This window comes from Mercenaria mercenaria, chromosome 14, assembly GCF_021730395.1.
Source record: "Mercenaria mercenaria strain notata chromosome 14, MADL_Memer_1, whole genome shotgun sequence".
Taxonomy (NCBI): Eukaryota; Metazoa; Mollusca; class Bivalvia; order Venerida; family Veneridae; genus Mercenaria; species Mercenaria mercenaria.
Window position 1 is genome coordinate 31,012,466 of NC_069374.1, and position 19,414 is coordinate 31,031,879.

At 35.6% G+C, this 19,414-nt stretch overlaps 2 protein-coding genes across 2 annotated transcripts; one reads left to right on the top strand and one right to left on the bottom strand.

Moving 5' to 3' along the window:
* Positions 1–1,147: 1,147 nt before the first annotated feature.
* LOC123528204 (deacetylase EF_0837-like) lies at positions 1,148–5,530 on the bottom strand. The gene is made up of 5 exons (XM_053522756.1): positions 5,109–5,530; positions 4,324–4,474; positions 3,808–3,893; positions 2,256–2,489; positions 1,148–1,755 (listed from the first exon to the last, which is right to left on the bottom strand). The coding sequence occupies exons 3-5, from the start codon at positions 3,851–3,853 to the stop codon at positions 1,415–1,417; spliced, it is 621 nt and encodes a 206-aa protein (XP_053378731.1). The 5' UTR covers positions 3,854–3,893; positions 4,324–4,474; positions 5,109–5,530; the 3' UTR covers positions 1,148–1,414.
* An 8,419-nt stretch (positions 5,531–13,949) lies between these two features.
* Positions 13,950–15,876, top strand: LOC128548150 (uncharacterized). Its single transcript, XM_053522566.1, has 3 exons — positions 13,950–14,022; positions 15,055–15,195; positions 15,731–15,876. Exons 1-3 carry the CDS (start codon positions 13,950–13,952, stop codon positions 15,874–15,876), a joined length of 360 nt encoding a protein of 119 aa, XP_053378541.1.
* The last annotated feature ends 3,538 nt before the right edge of the window (positions 15,877–19,414 follow it).

Consider the following 19,414-nt stretch of genomic DNA (forward strand, 5'->3'; position numbering starts at 1 on the left):
TCGGCTGCTCATACGATGCATTTGATTGGAACGCGCAGCGCTAATAACCAATCATTGTCACTTGTATGTCATCTTGTGCATGGTTGGTCAATTGCACTTACGGAAACTTACGAAGTGTTGTTTTGTAATGCGTTGCTTAGATACTATTGCTGCGACCAATGAAACAATTGTTAAATCTTTTTACGCGGTAAAATGTGCATAAAATGGATAAACGATGATTGTTCGAGAGGGTTCTTTCTCTCGCTGCACAAGCGTCGAGTTCCCTCACTTGCTAACATGTAGGATTTATACATTGTTAATATGTACATTATATATTATTTGGGATATAACACAGGTTGAATATTAAATGTGATATCTACTTTTAAATTGTTGATTTACTTCAAGGTCTGAACTTTATTCCCGAGTCGGATTCGAACCCCGTACTTATATTTCTCTTACCAACTGATCTTGTCCCCTAAACCCCGGCTTAGGAAGGCGGTGCCCGTTACATACCTGTAACAGCGAATATCATACGTTGCAAAATTTATGGAAAGCCGGTGTCACGGTGACGTCATTACCTGTTTGCGGCGTTCTTATGGCTTTTGCTTATTTATGACATTTTATCCCATTTTCTGGCCAATGCTTGATCTTTTAAAAGAAAATCATATTTTTTCTACGAACTGAAAATTTTTCTTGCATTATTTTTGAGTGATGGATAATATTCAGCAATCAAATGAAGTTCTGTATTCACTGCCAACAAAACATTTCCTGTGAGCACCTGTCCTCTAGGGATACGCACTTCGTAAAATAAAAGCAAAATTGAAATTATTTCCATAACATAACTTTTTTAAAAATAAAGACACCTAATGAACATGGAGATTGTAACTCAAATATAAAATCAAAACAAAAAAAAAAAAAAAAAAAAAAAAAAAAAAAAACCCAACTTTGACGGAAGTAGAACAAAATGGCGGCGCCCAGACGAGAGGAAAATTTTTCAGCTACATCACTTTGCCCCATTCGGCACACCTTTGTTATATTCGCCTACACATTGCCGTAAGGCGAGCTACGCGCTCGCAATTGCTCGCGAGCTACGCTCGCTATTAACATAAATACTGTTGAAAAAACGGCGTTAAACCCAACAGATTCTCGTTTCTACTATAGCGTTTATTTGCATACTATAAACAGTCTTTATATCATATACGTTAGACAAATAATCTGTTTTTCGTACATTAGCCTGGGAATAAATATAACATACAGATCTATATTTTCACTTATATTAAATGGATGTATTTAACGACTTCTTCCAGTTGCAAAATTTTGTATGGAAACACTGATTTCAATCTTTTTTTCTTTTAATTTTAATCTACGCTAAATCAAACAGACGCAGCTGTGGTTTATAATATTTAACACTAAAAAATTATTGTTTATCTTTTCGTTAAAAAACACTCGTATATTCCCTGATCGCTGGAACAGTAACCGGATGATTTTTACCATCACGCCATACTGCAACCGGAAGTATTCTTTTCTTGACGTTCCTCGTTTGACCAACTGCGTCCTCAAGTTTGATGTCACACTCATCGATTCTTAAAATAGAAACGTCTGCGTCCATTCCATCCGATAAAGATCCAATAGAATTTAAACAATATGCACGAGCAGGTGATGACGTCACACTTCTGACGATTTCGGTCAATGGCATTCCTAAGTGAAAGAATTTTGTCATGACTGTTGGGAGGTCGTAAACTGGTCCATGTTGGTTCACTGTGTGTAAGTCACTTCCTAGATAAACAAAACAAACATATAAAAATGCAAAATGAGACAGTTGCTTGTAAAGCTACATTGATTCCTTTTGGTAAACATTACAAATACTTATTTAAAGTAGGTCCAGTTGATTCAGACAAAACGACAAACTATCATTCAAATATTAAAGCGAGATCAACAGTTACACAAAAGACACGGATCAGCAGGTCAATGTAAAAACGTCTCGACAATATAAATAACTGGCAGATCTAGATTTACGTAAATGCTATAACCGGATGGAAATCGGTTTTGATGTCAACCTTGTTCCTTTTAACTATATGCGTTTTCATTTTACTTTGCCTATATATCTTCTTTATACTTATGTTGTGCGTTTTCAAATTTTAGTTGATTAATTTGCTTTTAGGGGGGTACATGCATTTTAAATGAGTTATTCTTCTTTGGTGTTTGTCCATTTCTTTGATTTGATTAGTCAGTGAATTTTATATTCCACTTTTAATCCTACTTTCATAAAAAGTTACCCATTAAATCTGGCCAGAAATTTTTATTAGCAGCTATTTCTGCCACCTTCCAGTCGAATGAGCCTGCGCCATGTCCGCAGCCAAACAATACACCACGTGACTTAGCTTCTATGACGTCACTGTAAATTTTTTCAGTTTCCCGATCCACGATAGAACATTTCAAGCAATGGTAGGTATGAGTGTATATATCACCAACCTGCAGGTCTTTCGGACAGCCAAGTCTGGATGGAGATTCTGTAGAAAATAAAAACTGATGACTATGTTGATAGGAATGAAGCTGTTATGAAATTACTTGCACCGTTTTTGTATAAACTTTGCGTACAAAATGGTAAATTTACAGAGATATTTCATGCTGGTATTGTAGATGTATATTAAGAATTCAATCGCTATTATAATAGCTAGATAAATGTTTAACGTGTAACCACTCATAACATTTTCAATTTTCACATAAGTCTGCAATACTCTTTCACGATATAAAAAATACATGAAATTTAAAACCAAACAAGTAGATTTATGAGTAATTAGCGACTAGATTACAACTTAAAGACCTACTACCAATTAGTGACCTACTTTTTCCACCCATGAAATTTGTGAAAATCATTATGATAATACAGGTATAATATAATTATACTACCAGATGACAGGCTGACAATTCAGGCCCTGCCTAAATTAATGTGTTTTCACAATTCCATATGCCAGCATAATCAGTCAATCTCTTTTCAATTTAGTTTTAAAACATAGAGAAACAAGCAACTTGCTTACCCTATAGAAACAAAATGTGGATTAATACATCAAATACTCTGCTTACTAATATATTCATGAAATAAAATGCTTACACATTAAACACATTGTCTTGGCCTAATATATGTCACCGTCAATTTGTAACTAGATATACGTACGTCTTATCTTTATTATGGAAGTCATGTATAATTACCATCATGCGACAACAAAGGGATACAGTTATTCTGTGGCGCGTCTTTAAGCAATGTCGTTTGTTGGTAAACACGTTGTACCGGATATGTGTACTCATCGTTGAGACTGATTTATACATTTGAAAGAATTTAATATGTATAATGTCATTTGTTTTCAGGTTTTTTTTCGGCCGTTTTTATAGTCGTTATTCGGCTATATTCCCAATGCCAAAAAGTATGTATTTTTCCCAAAATGAGAGCAAAAATTCCCAATCTACATTCTAAAAAAAATTTCATCAAAATTGCACAAACATTGACCAAATTATGGACAATTTTGTAATGGAAGTATGTTAAAAGAGGTTGTACAATATGAAACAAGTGTATGAGAAAGTGCTTAAACACATCTTTACTATATCCTATGGGACTGAATATTTTCCAGTTCGAAACATATACGACTCAAAATGCCCAATTTTGGGGGTATAGGCTATGTTCCCAAATTAGCTAGAAAAAACCCTGGTTTTCATAAAAGTCAGTCAAATATTTGTAAGGAAGGTCTCAATAATTAAAAATCGATATAAATTGCGGAAGGCAGGCGAGTTCCGACTACAAATTTGTGCGAAAAATAATTTCAAAAACACAACCTTTATCTGTCTGTGTGGGTATTGCTGAATCTAAATGATGAACCATCAGAGGAACGCCACAACGTTTTGCCGCCGACAATGCTCGTCTGTTAATAGACAATACAAATTTTACTTCAGTCTGCTATAGGGAGTTGCAAAAAGTGGAATGCGTGTTCTCTTTTGATGTTCTAGCGCTTTTCAGTTGTTTCTGGAGTCAGTTCTATCCGTTCTTTTAAATTACATCGAAATTTCATTTGTTATTACAAGTGCAATCTTAAAATGGTGTACAGTGGCTGTGAAAATTATCCGTCCTGGTGCGTTTGTATCCATTTATGATCCTTCTGTAAATTTAATGTATATATTTAACAGTTCCTCTTAAACAGATGCTATGAATTCATGCAATTAGCAATTAGCGTTCAGAAACAGATTCAGTCCATTTTTATACTCATTTCTAATGTTGTCACGTTCTAAAACCTATCATAATAACTGAACGTACTGCTGATATTATTTCTGTTCCATGAACTGAATCTTACGTACCTGAAAGCTTCAGCCTCAAGACGGCCATTGTCACACACGCTGGCCGATAGTCTGACCTTGACACCGACAATAACATCACGATTGGCTTTGATACACTTAACACATTCCTCCTCATCCAAGATCACCAAAGTGTCTGATTCTCCACCGAGCGCTGAAAATGAATTATACACGATTGTGAGCTTTTCAGAAGTGCTATATGGTTGAATATGCACCGGAAAATACGAATTTAATACGATGTTTATTTACGTTATAATACTTCTGATCAACGATATTGACAAGTTATATTTGTACATCTGCAGTTGAGTATCATCCAAGAATTAGGCAAATTCATCTCATTATTTTGCTTTAAAAATAAGCTTTCTTGTTTGTTAGCAACAAAGTAATCTGCAACAAAATACTAGTATAACATATGAGCCGCGCCATGAGAAAACCAACATAGTGGCTTTGCGACCAGCATGGATCCAGACCAGCCTGCGCATCCGCGCAGTCTGGTCAGGATCCATGCTGTTCGCTAACAGTTTCTCCAATGATAATAGGCTTTAAAAGCGAACGGCATGGATCCTGACCAGACTGCGCGGATGCGCAGGCTGGTCTGGATAAATGCTGGTCGCAAATCCAGTATGTTGGTTTTCTCATGGCGCGGCTCACATATATATTGATACTGCTACATGTATAATTTTATCTTTTGAATTAACCTCTGCTGATGGTCACAAAATTTTAACTCGGTAATGAACATCGTTTATTCCTCCATATAAGTATTAGCAATCTAAAAGTGACACATTTACCTCCCCCAGCACATCCTGCCGCTGCTAGTCCGTGAAGAGCGATGTGTAGCAAGCAACGAACACATGTCTTTGACTTGTCAATAATAAACTTTCGGAATCCGAGAAATGTAGAAGCACCTGTTGAAGAACTAAGTACTGTATAACATGAATAGCATCACTGATATTTTTTCTTGTCAACTGTATATCTAAACCAAACAACAAAGTCACTTCGGATTTAATATGTAACACTTACAACATGGAAATGACAACCACACAAAACGCGCGTATATGAGGATGTACCACTTACATTGCTGCACGTTTGTCTCTAGATAATTTTGGGAATTAAAAGCCGAATCGTTTTATCAAAAAAAACAAACAAAAAAACTTTCTATCAATTTGACGTTCGCAAATTTTCAATTTGGGTTTAACTAACGGGTATTTCTGCACTTTTGATATTTAACCGGAAGTAATGGCGTAACACCATTTATCCTGTTAACTTACAATAAAGCCAGGCATATTTCAACCCGTGAGTATTTATTAAAACAGCAACGTTACTATCTTTCTAAATTTAAAACATATGATATTAAAAAGTTATTCATTTTTAAATAATTCAAGATAAGTATGCACCTCTTCGAAGAAGGCGGGGTATATTGTTTTGGAGATGTCGGTCGGTCTGTACGCATTTGATTTTGAGGTCACTAGGCAAAAGGTCAAGGTCACATAAACCAAGAACAGTAGAACTTATTTTGCCAAATAACTAGAGAATGCTTTGGTCCAAGATTAGCTCTAAGGTCTAAAAATTCCTCTTTAAATGTGGATTCTATTTAACATAAAACATGATTTCTATCTTTTCTGAAATGTAGATTGATACACTTTTAAATATATCCAATTGTTATCACTCTAAAATGGTTTGTATTAATTTAGATATTTACTGCAAATGCAGAAAATCCTCATCATAAATGTTTCACATTAGCAAAATTAATATATAAATTAATTGTTTATGTGGAGCTATATGTTCATAATTAATGTAATATAATACCAGTCAGTTGCTTAAAAAACTTTCCGTTCACGTCATACTGTGTTTAGCCATACATACATAAAGCGTGTACTTGATTTATTTTTAACCTGATGCATAGTACTATAAATACACAAAAGCCCGTAATTGTATGTTTACATAAACTCTATGTAGTATTCATTCATATTTTCCATCTAGATCTAGTGTGCGAGTTACCCATTTCCTACCTGAACTCCCAGCATCAATGACAGTGTTCACACCACGTGCTAAACATGCACCATCCGGATTAATTACAAGCGGTGTAGCGTACTGGTAACAGTGACATGTGCATCAATTAATCCCGGTGTAACAATTAGACCCGATGCATCGTATGTTGATTTAGAATTTAACTGAAGGTTCCTTCCGACAGCAAATATTTTATCATCTTTTATAGCTACATCAAGTATATCATCAATGTCATTATGAGGATCGATTACTCGACCATTCTTTATTAAGGTATTTCCGCAAATTGAAATTAGAAATCCATGTGAAAAATCAGACCCCTCAAAACAGCTTTCGAAATGCAAGGACACAAAAAATATATGATAAAAATTGAAAAGATATATCTGTAGGTAAACTTGCGAGCATGAAAGCTACGCTGAACCCTATCTCCACAGTGCTTTGGAAGAAAATGAGTGAACATTTTTGGTGCAAAATTTCGGTATCGTATGCAACCTAAATTGCTATAAAAGATTTATTTTCAAATCAAAGAAATGCCAAAATAGTGCACACGAGCGTTATTTTTTCAAGAAAATGTCGTTAAACATTCTAATGCGCAAAACACGTGCACAGTTTTTCTAAAATATTTCGCCGCCATGTTTATTTCAAGGAATAAAATATATGATTGTTCTTTTACCTGAGATTTCCTTACTGAAATATGTATGTCTCCTTATTCATGGTTAGAGATATCCATTTAGTATAGTTTTTCACTGTCCGATCTCCTTAATCTGTTGCCGATCCTTCACATTAAAAGAATAAACGCAATGTGTAATGATAGTTTTTCGCTTTACACACCTCCCTTGGACAAGAAAGCCGTTTCACTTAAAATTTGTAAGTATCCGCTGACAAAATATTACTGAAAGATCGAAACTTTTTCTAAAATAAAGTTGAATTTCATTTTTTTTTTCAAAAACTAGAAATATTACACTCTGTGTTGAATTTATAAATAAAACAAAAATCCCCAAAATAAACAATTTTAGATCTTTTCCGGGAACTATACGTTTCAGCCGAACTACACATTTCAAGATGACACAAAACTGACTTCTCTGCGTAAACAATGTCAAAGTTCACCTGAGGAACATTGCTGAAAAAGTAAAAGTGCTTACTTGTTTCAGTTTTACGTCCTGTAGAAAACAATCAACTTTCAACTTTAAATGCATAGATGTTCTATAATTATTCCAATGTAAAAAACCGTCCGATCTTTTCCGTGAGAAATAAAACGAAGCAAATTTAACTATTTGTTTACACTTCAACCATGTGAAATTAAAGGCATGTATTATCACGAGACTCACGTGCATTTTGAACCTCGTGGTGACTAAAGTAAATTTACTTTAAAGTATGGTGTCTCAGTTGAGTCAGTTATTTGTTCATTTCAGAGAACATACATTAAAGGTGTTTATAAGATTATGCATGTGTACGAATATTTACTAGTCTACTTTATATTAACGACGATAGAAAACAAGTGTGCACTCGGCAAATAGCAAGTCTATCATTTTCAGGTGTATACTGAACACTGATCCCAATGTTCGTAATTTTCAGATAAAGAACTCGTTATCCTTGGTTTCGTAGACAGTCTTAGTACTGGACCGCTGTTTCTGCTGTCAACACAGTAATGTAAAGTCAGTGTCCATTTCTATGCCGGAATTTCAATGCACATTTATTATCAGTTTAAATCTATGAAAATGTGAAAAAATATCATTGTTTAACGAAGAACCAAGATGCAGAAAAGTTACTTTTGAGATATTGCTGATTTTAATCATCAGGTTTTCGCGTGAGAAGTTCAACTGATTGCATTTTGTAAAATGTTTTGTAGTTATCTACAACTGTATACAAATTGTATTACCTCTTAACATATTTGGCTGTACATTTTTTCTGCGATTTATTCTCACTGTGTTTTCAAAAACATGCTGCATTATTCTCATATTGTTTAAAAAGTCGATATATCAAAATTGGTTAGTTTACGACGCATGAAACATCTAATAAGGAATCACTATACACATCGAACTTGTCCCGGACCAGTATGCGGAAATACTGTGGCCTAATGTTTCAAGATTGTCTAAAAATATTTGCATATATCGTGATAAAGCAAATATTTCGATTGTTTTATAATTTATAAATGTAGGGATAACGCATGTTTTTTCGTGTTATAACGTCTACAGAATCCCGAGGGATTCTAAAGATGTTATCAAACGAAAATAACATGCGCTAACGCTATTCTAGCATAAAACGCGAAAAAACAAACAAACAATAAATGAATACATTATCCCTCATATCATTAACTTTCCATGAAATGCGCGGGAGTATCAGAGTTGTTTTTTTCACGTTGACGTCATTTCCATTTGAATTATCCGTTTTGGGGCAGTAATACGTTTACGCTCTGCCACGGAATGCACATATATAAAATGGTGTTATAACAGCACGTGAGCGCGAGAATCTCTCTGTTAACACACGTTTCCTCTCCTTTTAAAACACCGTCAAAACGTGACAAGAACAACAGTTTTATGCTAGAATATACAATCACGTATGAGTGAGAAACTTACGTTAAGTAATTTCGGTAGTTACCGCAGGAAGTGCCGAAAATTCCATTTCCACCAAATTTTCTGCGAGATAAGCAGCGCGTAAGTACATAAAGTCCACTATAATAAATTAAACCTTTCTTATACTTGCACAATCCTTGAAAAGAATTTTGGATCGTTGCTAAACCTTGTTCACATTAAGTCTGAGACTTGTCTTACAATTTTAGGCAGTTTGGTACACCATACGTACAAAAATCATTGTCCGCACATTTCACTACTTTTATGTATGCTGAAAATAGCAATATGACAGATTTATTTTCGTTTTAATACATGAGGTGGTCAAGTTTGAAAACAGATTTTGTAATTAGTTTAGTTCTATTCAGTAAGACAATTCTCCTATGCACTAATTGAAACTTTGAACTAACTTTTGCCATTCATGAATTTATAATAAAGTATTTTGAAAGGATTTATAAATCTAACCAAAAATTTGGAAAAATACAGGTAAAATATCTTCTTTTTTAGTTTTTCTTTTTTATACAGCTACTTTTAGTTCAGGTCTTGCAAACTGAGCTGTTTTTGTATTCTGGAACAGCTGCATTTGAAAGATTTTGTTCACTATATTTTCACACTTCAAATGAAGGTCACTCTAAATTCAAGATGGCGGAAGTACCTTAATACATCCATAGCTAAATTTGTTTACAATTCACTTGCTTATACATTATAAGGTATGTTTAAAGCGTATCTTTATCTTTATGCGCGTATACCGGTAGCTTCTACACCATGTCTATGTACATGTATAAGATAAGGTATAGTGCGATTCAAAAGAATGTGTAACCTGTTATCTTACAATAAAATGGTAAAATATTATCTGAAATAATGATATTTGATATACGTGGTATTTTGAAATTCTAAATTGTTTTTTGTACTTTTAGCATGTGTAAATGTTGAGTTCTGCTCCAACCCGGGGCTAGAGGGCGTGGACGGTAGCATGTGTTTCCACTACCGTCCATGAACCATGGGCGTAGGAGCAAGTTTAACTTGGGGGGGGGGGAAACCTTTTCGACCGGCAGCGAAGGGGGGCGGGGGTGCGGCAAGGTACCCCCGGTGCATTATTCATGACAAAGCCTTGCACAGGGGCCAAATGGGTCATAGGCCCTCTCAAGCCTCTATGTTTTAGCAATCATTGAGTTATTCTGATGATACACATACGACTAGGCACTGAACTGTCTTAATCAGTCATATTATGTATTGTTCTAATTAAGTGTGCTGTTTTTTTTTACATTGTTCTGTTGAAGCCCTGGACATACAATCAGTTAGCGCTGCATTTGTCTAATTGTGATATAAAGTTGTGGAAATATCATTTCCCTAGAATGGAAAATGAAAAACAAAAAAATACATAACGTCGAAATAGATCATGTTTAAGTGCACTACAGGACAATCTAAAGCGTGTATGAAGTATTTGTAGCTTCCGCTGACCGGATTTAAACAGAGGGTTGGGTTGTGACTTGTTGTTTGCGTTTAGGTGATGTTTGAAAGAATGTAAGGTTGTTTGGCATGTGGTAGTAGATGGTAAATTTTTCCATTCTCTTATTGCAGAGGGCAAAAAGGATGTTCGATATAGTTCTGTTCTACAAGGTAATAATGGTAACCTCTCGGGTTGTCTTAGGTCAAATCTGTGCTTGGTACGTTCGGGAATTAGGTTGCTTAAATAATTAGGAGTTAATTTGTTTTTCATTTTGTAAAGCAGGGTAATTTTGTGCTTCCTAAGTCGTTTAGTTAAGGTTTCTACCCCAGTATCAGTGTAGAGCTTTTCCACGTTGCAATATTTTGTTGGACCTGTAATTATCCTTACAGCTTCAATTTGAATGGATTCTAATTCAGATTTTAAGTAGTCGGAGCAGTTGTCCTGTATAACATCCCCGTATTCCAGTAAAAGGCGGATAAAAGTAATGTATAAACGTTCAAGATTCTGCCTAGTTAAAAGATATTTTAGAGAGCGTTAGACTCCGAGTCTTTTCCAGGCCTTACTAACAGTGTTTGCGATGTGTGCATTCCATTTACAATCTTCAGAAAGAATTAGGCCGAGATGTTTATGAGTACTAACAGGTTGTAGCAAGACATGATCAAAATACAGATCAGGGGTTACAGGCTTGACTGTTTTCCTGGAGAAGGCCAGAGTATCCATGTTTGAAGGATTAAATGTTACCAACCATACTTTTGACCATTTAGATATTGTTTCCAAGTCTTGGTTTAGGATTAGGGCAGCTGAAGCAGGGTTATCTACAATGATGTACAAGCTGGTGTCATCTGCGAATAACCGGACATTTGAACGTAAATCTAGAACGATATCATTAATGTATATTAAGAATAGTATTGGCCCTAGGCTCGAACCTTGAGGGACACCAGCACTTATAGACGACCAGTCGGAAAATTCATTTGCAAATACTACCCTTTGCTATCTGGAAGTTAAATAAGATTTAAACCAGCGGATTATATTCCCACTAATACCAATTGCTGAAAGTTTAAACAGGAGACCTTTATGCCAAAATTTGATGTTCGGCTGTAAAAATATTAAGAACAATGGTTAGTTAAACATTGAAATAAGTTCATATTACAGTAACTCCATTAAATACTTTCAAAATCACATTTTTTTAAAGAAATTTATTTATAATATTATTATTCCGCTAAAAAACGAGTGCATATTTCTCGATGCAGAACTGATAATCTTTTTATTACATACGTATTTACACATATGAGCCGCGCCGTGAGAAAGCCAACATAGTGCGTTTGCGACCAGCATGAATCCAGACCAGCCTGCGCATCCGCGCAGTCTGGTCAGGATCCATCCTGATCGCTAACGGTTTCTCTAATTGCAATAGGCTTTGAAAGTGAATAGCATGGATCCTGAACAGACTACGCGGATGCGCAGGCTGGTCTGAATCTATGCTGGTCGCAAACGCACTATGTTGGTTTTCTCATGGCGCGGCTCATATTAGTATCATATCTATAGTATGAATTTGTTAAATAGCATGAATAAAATTGACAATAGTTACGTAAATAAAAAAAAATAACTCAGCGACAAAGATTTAAACGACGTCACGCAACAGATATGAAATTCAGGCGCCAAGGCGTTTCCAGTTTGGAGAGTATTTACGGGTAAGTACACTGTATTATTACATACTCGTTTCTATTCCCCGTTATGTTACACTGGTACCGGAAACGTCAATATTTTTCCATACACTGACGCCTGAATTCCATATTGGGTGCGTGACGTAATTCAGTGTGTGTTGTTGCACTATTTTTTCTATTTAGTTCAGTATTGTCAATCCTATTCAGGCTATTGAATATATTTATGATATTTACATAATATTTATACGTGTAGATGCGTATGTAATAAAAAAAGGTTATTATCTTTGCATCGGGAAATATGCACGGAAGAATAGTCGCGCAATATTTCCGCTGAAAAACTCGTGCATATTTCCCGATACAAAGCTAATAACCTATAAATATATCGAAAATACGGGATGAAACAGAAGAAAAAGATAGTTGTCATTATTTCAGCTGATATCATTATGATTTTCTTGTACGTTCTTGTTTTTGACCATCGCCATGGAGCGTTATTGACTAATAAAAGCACTATCCAAAGATCTCATAGAAAATTGACATTGACCCAGAAGCGTACACCTTTTCGTAATTTGGGTCATTATTTCCTTCCGCCAGACAGAATACTAGCACTCATCGAGCCTCATTTGAAAATTCATTAAGTATTGAAAACATTGGTTCACATATTTCAATCAGTCAAATGGTATTTAAACGGCATACAAGTAATACTGGTACGTTAAAAATATTTATTAGTACGTTAAAAAATATTTAAACTGGTTCCAAAATCAGTAGAAGGACTTTCCTACCAAACTCTAAATTTGTATTTTAAGTTATTAGTATGTCATGTATTCTTTCTTCGTTTGAAATGTTATCATTTTGACTGGTTATGTTCTTCAGGGGCCTCCATGGCCGAGTGGATAAGGTCGCTGACTTCAACTCACTTGCCCCACATCGATGTTGGTTTGAGCCTCACTCGCTGGCTTACGGTAGGTCGGTGGTTCTACCCAGGTGCCCACTCGTGATGAAATAATGAACGGAGGGGCGCCTGGGGTCTTCCTCCACCATTAAAGCTGGAAAGTCGCCATATGACCAATAATTGTGTCGGTGCGACGTTAACTCCAACAAAATAAATAAATAAATAAATGGTTATGTTCTTCATTTTCAGTTACAACAAGAGTGTAAGGTATCAAATGGCGGCCGTAAAATTTCTTCGTATTTTGATTGAGATATGTTTTAGTTCTTGTGCATCATAGAGCCTATTCAATAAACATGTTTTGTAGAATTCCACTTCAGTATGTGTATTAGGGCTTAAGAGTTTTCGCATATTTTTACCTCTTACAACCAGACTCAGTCAAACCAAATCTGCTCTTAAACTTGGTTGCGTTCGGTGTTGCCAAACGATATCCGTATGTAATTTATAAAAACAGTACGTATAATACAGTCATGTATTATGAAATTACATAAAATGCTTATAATAGATGTAAAATAGAAACAAGGGCCAGAAGTGCATTGCATGGTGAAATTTCAAGATAAATTATTTTATTAAACAATGTTGAAATTACCAGATTGAATGGGTACAAAAATGAAATCTCGAACTTTATAATCTATGGAAATTTTGGACAAAAAAAATGAATCACATCATAGAGTTAATATACTTTTGATTTGTCATTTCAGTAAAAAAAATGTGTCAGCTGCATCTAATAAATCATATGTAAGTTTTAAAACTTTTCACTGCCATAATTCAATCTATCACTCACACAAATGGACAATAAGAAATAATACAGCCATAAGTGTTGTAAAAGTTTTGTATGGTGATAAATTAGACAGCCTCAATTTTGTTTTAAAGCCATTATCAATGTTTCTCACGTCTGAATTGCCGACATGTCCGGGTCCCAAATGATGTAATTAGGCCAAGTATCAAGTCATCTTTCCAATGTATCTTTAGTCAGTTGATGAAGATTCTGACAGACTATGAATACCAGAAGCATCTCGGTGATTTTGGTTGCCTGCCTCGTAAGGGCTCTTCTAATTGAAAGCACTGAAGGTAAGTCAAACTTGTTTATTACTATAGAAACAGATCTTCCTTTATATCACAGATGTTACTTTAAAGCTATTCCCGAGTCGTCAACCCGATGTTGGGGAACCTACACCTGCGGTGGACACCGCCGTAGGGTAGGGGACTCTCATGCGTTGCACACTGAGCAACACAAGGTGTGCTGCCATGACATGACATGAAGATAGTCAGGAAGGCGGCTTGGCACCTCTGCATATGGTTCTTTAAAAGTCAGTAACACAGTCAGTTGCTCAATTGACCTTAGACATGTAAAAGCTAACGCAGAGTGAGAAATAGAATATTAAGACAATTAGTGTAGAGTAAAGTGCTGCGGTATCATTTTTTTCCGAGTCTGCTAGCTTTCGGGCATTGTATGCGACGACATATGTATTGGCACACCCATTACATTACCACACGAGAAAAGTTGGGACCGTCGCGGGCTAAATGATACCACAGTAATTCTTTTCTTTAAACTGATAAGAAATGCTATATAACAAAAGTTACCATACATGCACTGATGAATGAATTAGGTCCATCCAAGAGACTCGCGCCCTTTTAATGGGCAGTCAAATGTTATTAATATGTATATTGTGTATGCTTGTCACTAGAAACTATTTATGTTTTTGTTGTTGTTGACGAACAATCTGGAGGACAGTCCCTTTAATATCACAAAACGCCGCAAAAAAGAAACCAAAAATTACACACGGAGAAAACGTCAATTTAGGTTACTTTTACCTAAGTTTTCCTTATTACTTGAGAGATTTTCATAAAATAAAGTGCGTTGAAAACAGTTAAATGTGTGCTTTCCTCCGTACAAAGTGTCTGTATTTTTCTCAAACACTTTCCCTAACTGTTTTTCGTGGACTTACTGTGTCGACAACGTACACATTTTCGCAGTTGGGGGAAGTGTTTAAAATAACATCATTTTTAAATTTTGTAGTAATCATCTTATGTTTTTGCAAGATGCTGTCGAGAAGTCTGACCTTGAAAAAGATACAAGTTAAGAAAATATTTTTTTTTCAGCTTGGAGAAAACGATGTCGGTGTGCAAAGTTTTGTTTCAAGTGGGAGAAAATGAGGGGTTGGTGTGGAAAATGGCAAAGAAAGGTGGTCTGCTGTAGGGATGGGGCTGGGGATACGGAGGATACGGCGGTGGATACGGTTTGTATATCTTATCTATAGTTTTGCCTAATGGGTTCTGAATACCGATGTTTAATAAAATATTATGTCCCAGTGTCTAGTTTAATTTGAGATATAATATTATATTTTCACAAATACGACTTTTATTTGTCCGTGAAAATGGACACAACACATATTTTCGCATGAGAATAAGGAGTACTGCAGATTTAGTGGCAGGACGTCTTTTAAAAGCTAAATCAATCAAAGGTGACAACCGTGAAATAATCCTTACCAAATCAAACATGAGTTGCTTCCCTTTCTTATAAAAAAATATGTACATGTGATATTATATATTTCAAGCATTTCATCTAAGGGCATGTGATAAAAAACTACTCATTCGACTTCTAGAAAAAAAACAACGGTAAATTAATGCTCATTTTAGTTTGACGCTGCAAGTCCATATACAGATATTTTTTAACAATGTATATGTGCCCTAGACTTTTTTTCAAGATGAAGCTTTGAATTAATGAGTCCTTAACGTATCCCAATTAGAGTCGATACGTTTTTTCTTACAATTTTAGGTGGAGGATACGGAGGCTGGGGTGGTTATGGAGGATACGGAGGCTGGGGTGGTTATGGAGGATACGGAGGCTGGGGAGGTTACGGAGGCTGGGATGGTAATGGAGGTTACGGAGGCTGGGGAGGATATTACGGAAAGAAATACTAAACAGTTTGTAAAATTTCTATATCTTAACAGTATTTGGTTTTCAAATAAAGTGTGATCAGAAAAATAAAAAATATCGTGTCTTCTCGCCGTCACTTCTATAGGCATCCGTACACTGATAATTGACAAAAAAATATTTTATATATTAATGTTCAAAGTTACATCACTTTTACGTGATTTAAACAATTATTTGGCTATTTTCATACGAAAAAAATAAAAGTTGGATTTTGGTGGTAATATTGACTATTTTTTCAATGTAAATCGCAGACCTATTCGAATCCGCTACTTTAACAATTTTATAGGTTTTTGCAAGCAATGCACACCCATTTAAGATTGTCTTCGAAAACTGTAAATAATGGTAGCCATCTTGGATTTTGGCAGTCATCTTCGATTTCCACAATATGCCTACCAGATTAAAATGAGATGTTTTATTTTTATGTACTACCGGTCCAAGTTTTATGCTTTTCATAGATGCATCCTTTTTACGCAAGGGTTACTTGCGTTCTAAGACATGAATTGCGATTAAATAACAGTACTGTTTTGAAGTAATATTTCGTCGTCACTAAAGCAAGCTTCACTGAAGTGTAATATTTCTTACATCGTCAATAATTCTAATATTCTATCTTTGTAATTTCCTGTCTTGTTTAAAAGACGACTACCCAAACCGATAACAGACACCTGCATATGTTTCAGTCAAAAGAACCTCTTGAATGCCCGCATGTATATGTTTCTCATACCGTAATAAACGTCTTGTTCTTCAAACATAAACATTGTGCTTGTTCATTGTGAACAGAAACAAGAGTAGTATGTATCTAATAATTTCACAAAAATAATACATTTGTTTGCTTTTTTGTTGGGTTTAAAGTCGCACCGAAACAATTAACGGCCATATGGCGACGTTCCAGCTTTAATGGTGGAGAAAAAACCCAGGTGACCCTCTATCCGGCGAGCAATTCGGTAGAATCACCGACCTTCCTCAATTCAGCTGGATGGCTTCCTCACATGAAGAATTTTCGCCCCGAGTGAGGCCCGACACCGATATCGGTGAGGAGCAAGTGATTGACCTAGCTTAATCACATGGCCGTGGAGGCCCCCAAAAAGTGAATAAAGGGCATGTAACATCAGTGCGTTGAACTTAGGAAATCAATGCACTAGAGTATTTACCTTTTATCATTTAACTGCCTACAAATCAGTAACAGTCAAATCAGCCAACTAGAGTCTAGAGTGACACGGACTAAGAATAGAAATGAAACGATGGTGATACAAGCTTTTGTACCAACTTGATTGTAACTGCAATAGAAATCTAAGAAAACGAAAGTATGCCATGCTATACATATATATCTGTTTAACATGGTTACTTACTTGCTCAGTTTTTTGCGTCCCTTTGTCTCCCATACTATAATGTCTTGATACGACCGTGAAGCAAAGTAGTATTCCATGATCATTACAAGTCAAATGGTTTATCGAGGCCAGAAATTTGTACAAACCGGACAGAAGTTGCGAAATTGTCATTTGTGCAGGAAAGAAGCGTTTACCATAATGTCCAGTACTGGACAGGTATAGTGACCATGCACGGACACAGCCAATTTTCTCAGAGGGGGTCCGATCCCCTGCCCCCCCCCCCCCCCCAACCACCCCCACCCTGGAAATTTTGAAATTTAGCACTTCATTTTTTGCATTCTGGGGCAGTTTTATGGACTAACCTGTTAAATTTGGGGAAAATGATAAAATCAAGCTTTCTTGAAGGTAAAATTCTTAGTTTCTTTTAGATAAATAATATGAATTATGTCGGGGTCGTATGTAGCAGCAGCCGCATATACTTTACATGCAGTCCTAATGTTGCCTTTTTCGAAAAACATTTTCTTTCCTTCTTGTCTTCTTTCCTTTTTTAAAGATTTTCCAAAGGGTGTCCAGACCCCCCCCCCCCCCCCCCCCCAGCCCCCTCTCGATCCGCGCATGGTGACATATCACGCTTTCTGTTTATGCAGGTAAACTTGTGTTTGGTTAAATTTCAACAGAGCACAATTGTATGAACAGTGTACAAACTCATTACTGTTTTTTCAGGCAAGGGTGGAAAAAATTGGTAGAAAATGAAAGCAGTAACATTTTTATTAAAAAAAAGTAAACAATGAGACAAATATTTCCAACATCTTTGGACGGTTCAAAAATCCCATGTTAAACATACGACAAGTCGAAAGATTTCCTGCGGACAGAAGTTATACCAGGCTAAAAAGTAACTTATGAGTGAATATCGTACTTGTTTTTTTATCATACCATTACGCTTTACATAGGAAAAATAACTCCATTCTACATGTTGTACAAGTAGACCTATGAAATATATATTTCTTAATTCTGAAAGTTATTGTTCTGAGCAAAAATAACTATATTTCCCTTTCATGTATGGCATAACTTTTAGCTCAACAGGCCACATTCCTTGACTATTGAAATACTTTACTACAACTATTACAAATGTGATTCATGCCTTCACTTGGACTAAATTGACATATAGAGCAAAAAAAAAAAAAAACAACAACAAAAAAAAAACTCAAGACCATAATCCATGAAATTAAACAAAGAGGAATCTTAAAAATCCCTTATGCACAACTAGGTATCAATATTGATCACCGCTGAAAGTTTGAATAAGTTATATAAAATAATAAATAAGGAATTCAGGTCACAAGACTTTCTCTATATATATCATACAGAGTGCCAGCTTTATTGCAATAACGGCGTTCCATAAATGCGATTAAGCCAATCGCAAACCGGTAAAATATCACATGAAATCGCCCAGTCTCCATGTACTTTAATACTTGTTGCATTCCAATATACCTGCGGCCTCCAGGCCGCAGATAATAAAGCCCGAAACGCGTGAAAATGTTCCGAATGTAAATCGGGTGAAGTAAGCGCTCTATGTATGCGTCTAGATTGATTAAACTGGGCGAGTCTACTTACTTATTACTTGAGGATGAAAAAAAACGTGTTTTTTAAATGTTGCTCTTAAACAAGGGGGGCGGTTGAACTACTAAAAGTCATCAACAGTTAATTCACAACAAATCGTACGGTATGTTTTATAATCAGTAGAAGCTAGTCGTATTTACGCTTATGAGACCTGTTTTACCCACAAGTAAAGAATTCACAGGTCCATCATGAAATATTTTCCCCAGCACGTATATACTTGTTCTATTCATCGGCCGCGATCAATAAGCAAATAATGTGTGAAGAGATCCATATGGTGCAGTTCTATAACATTATTTATGAACTGACAATGAAATAGATTTTACCGAAATGATAAAAATAGCTGGAAATGAGCATATTCTATAAAACATTTTATCATTCAAACAACTTAAATCCTTAGTGTAAGTGGCAGGTATATGTAACCGTGTTACACGAAAACTAGTTTCACTCTAATCAACTGTTTTTAGTCAGTTCTTTTATATTTGAAAATTGTTTTGTTTTATTCACCGCCTTACTTGTAGGTATAATGACGTACGAGACTTCTCCGCTAATGTTAGACTTACAAAGTCTGTTGAGATTAAATAAT

Excerpts from the sequence above, each read along its gene's own strand:
- LOC128548150 (XM_053522566.1), top strand. The coding sequence starts at position 13,950 with ATGAATACCAGAAGCATCTCGGTGATTTTGGTTGCCTGCCTCGTAAGG. Across the intron at positions 14,023-15,054 it reads TCTAATTGAAAGCACTGAAG|CTTGGAGAAAACGATGTCGG; the intron begins GTAAGTCAAACT and ends TTTTTTTTTCAG. Across the intron at positions 15,196-15,730 it reads TACGGCGGTGGATACGGTTT|GTGGAGGATACGGAGGCTGG; the intron begins GTATATCTTATC and ends TTACAATTTTAG.
- LOC123528204 (XM_053522756.1), bottom strand. The coding sequence starts at position 3,853 with ATGGTTCATCATTTAGATTCAGCAATACCCACACAGACAGATAAAG. Across the intron at positions 2,490-3,807 it reads ACCCACACAGACAGATAAAG|AATCTCCATCCAGACTTGGC; the intron begins GTTGTGTTTTTG and ends TATTTTCTACAG. Across the intron at positions 1,756-2,255 it reads TTTCTGGCCAGATTTAATGG|GAAGTGACTTACACACAGTG; the intron begins GTAACTTTTTAT and ends TTGTTTATCTAG.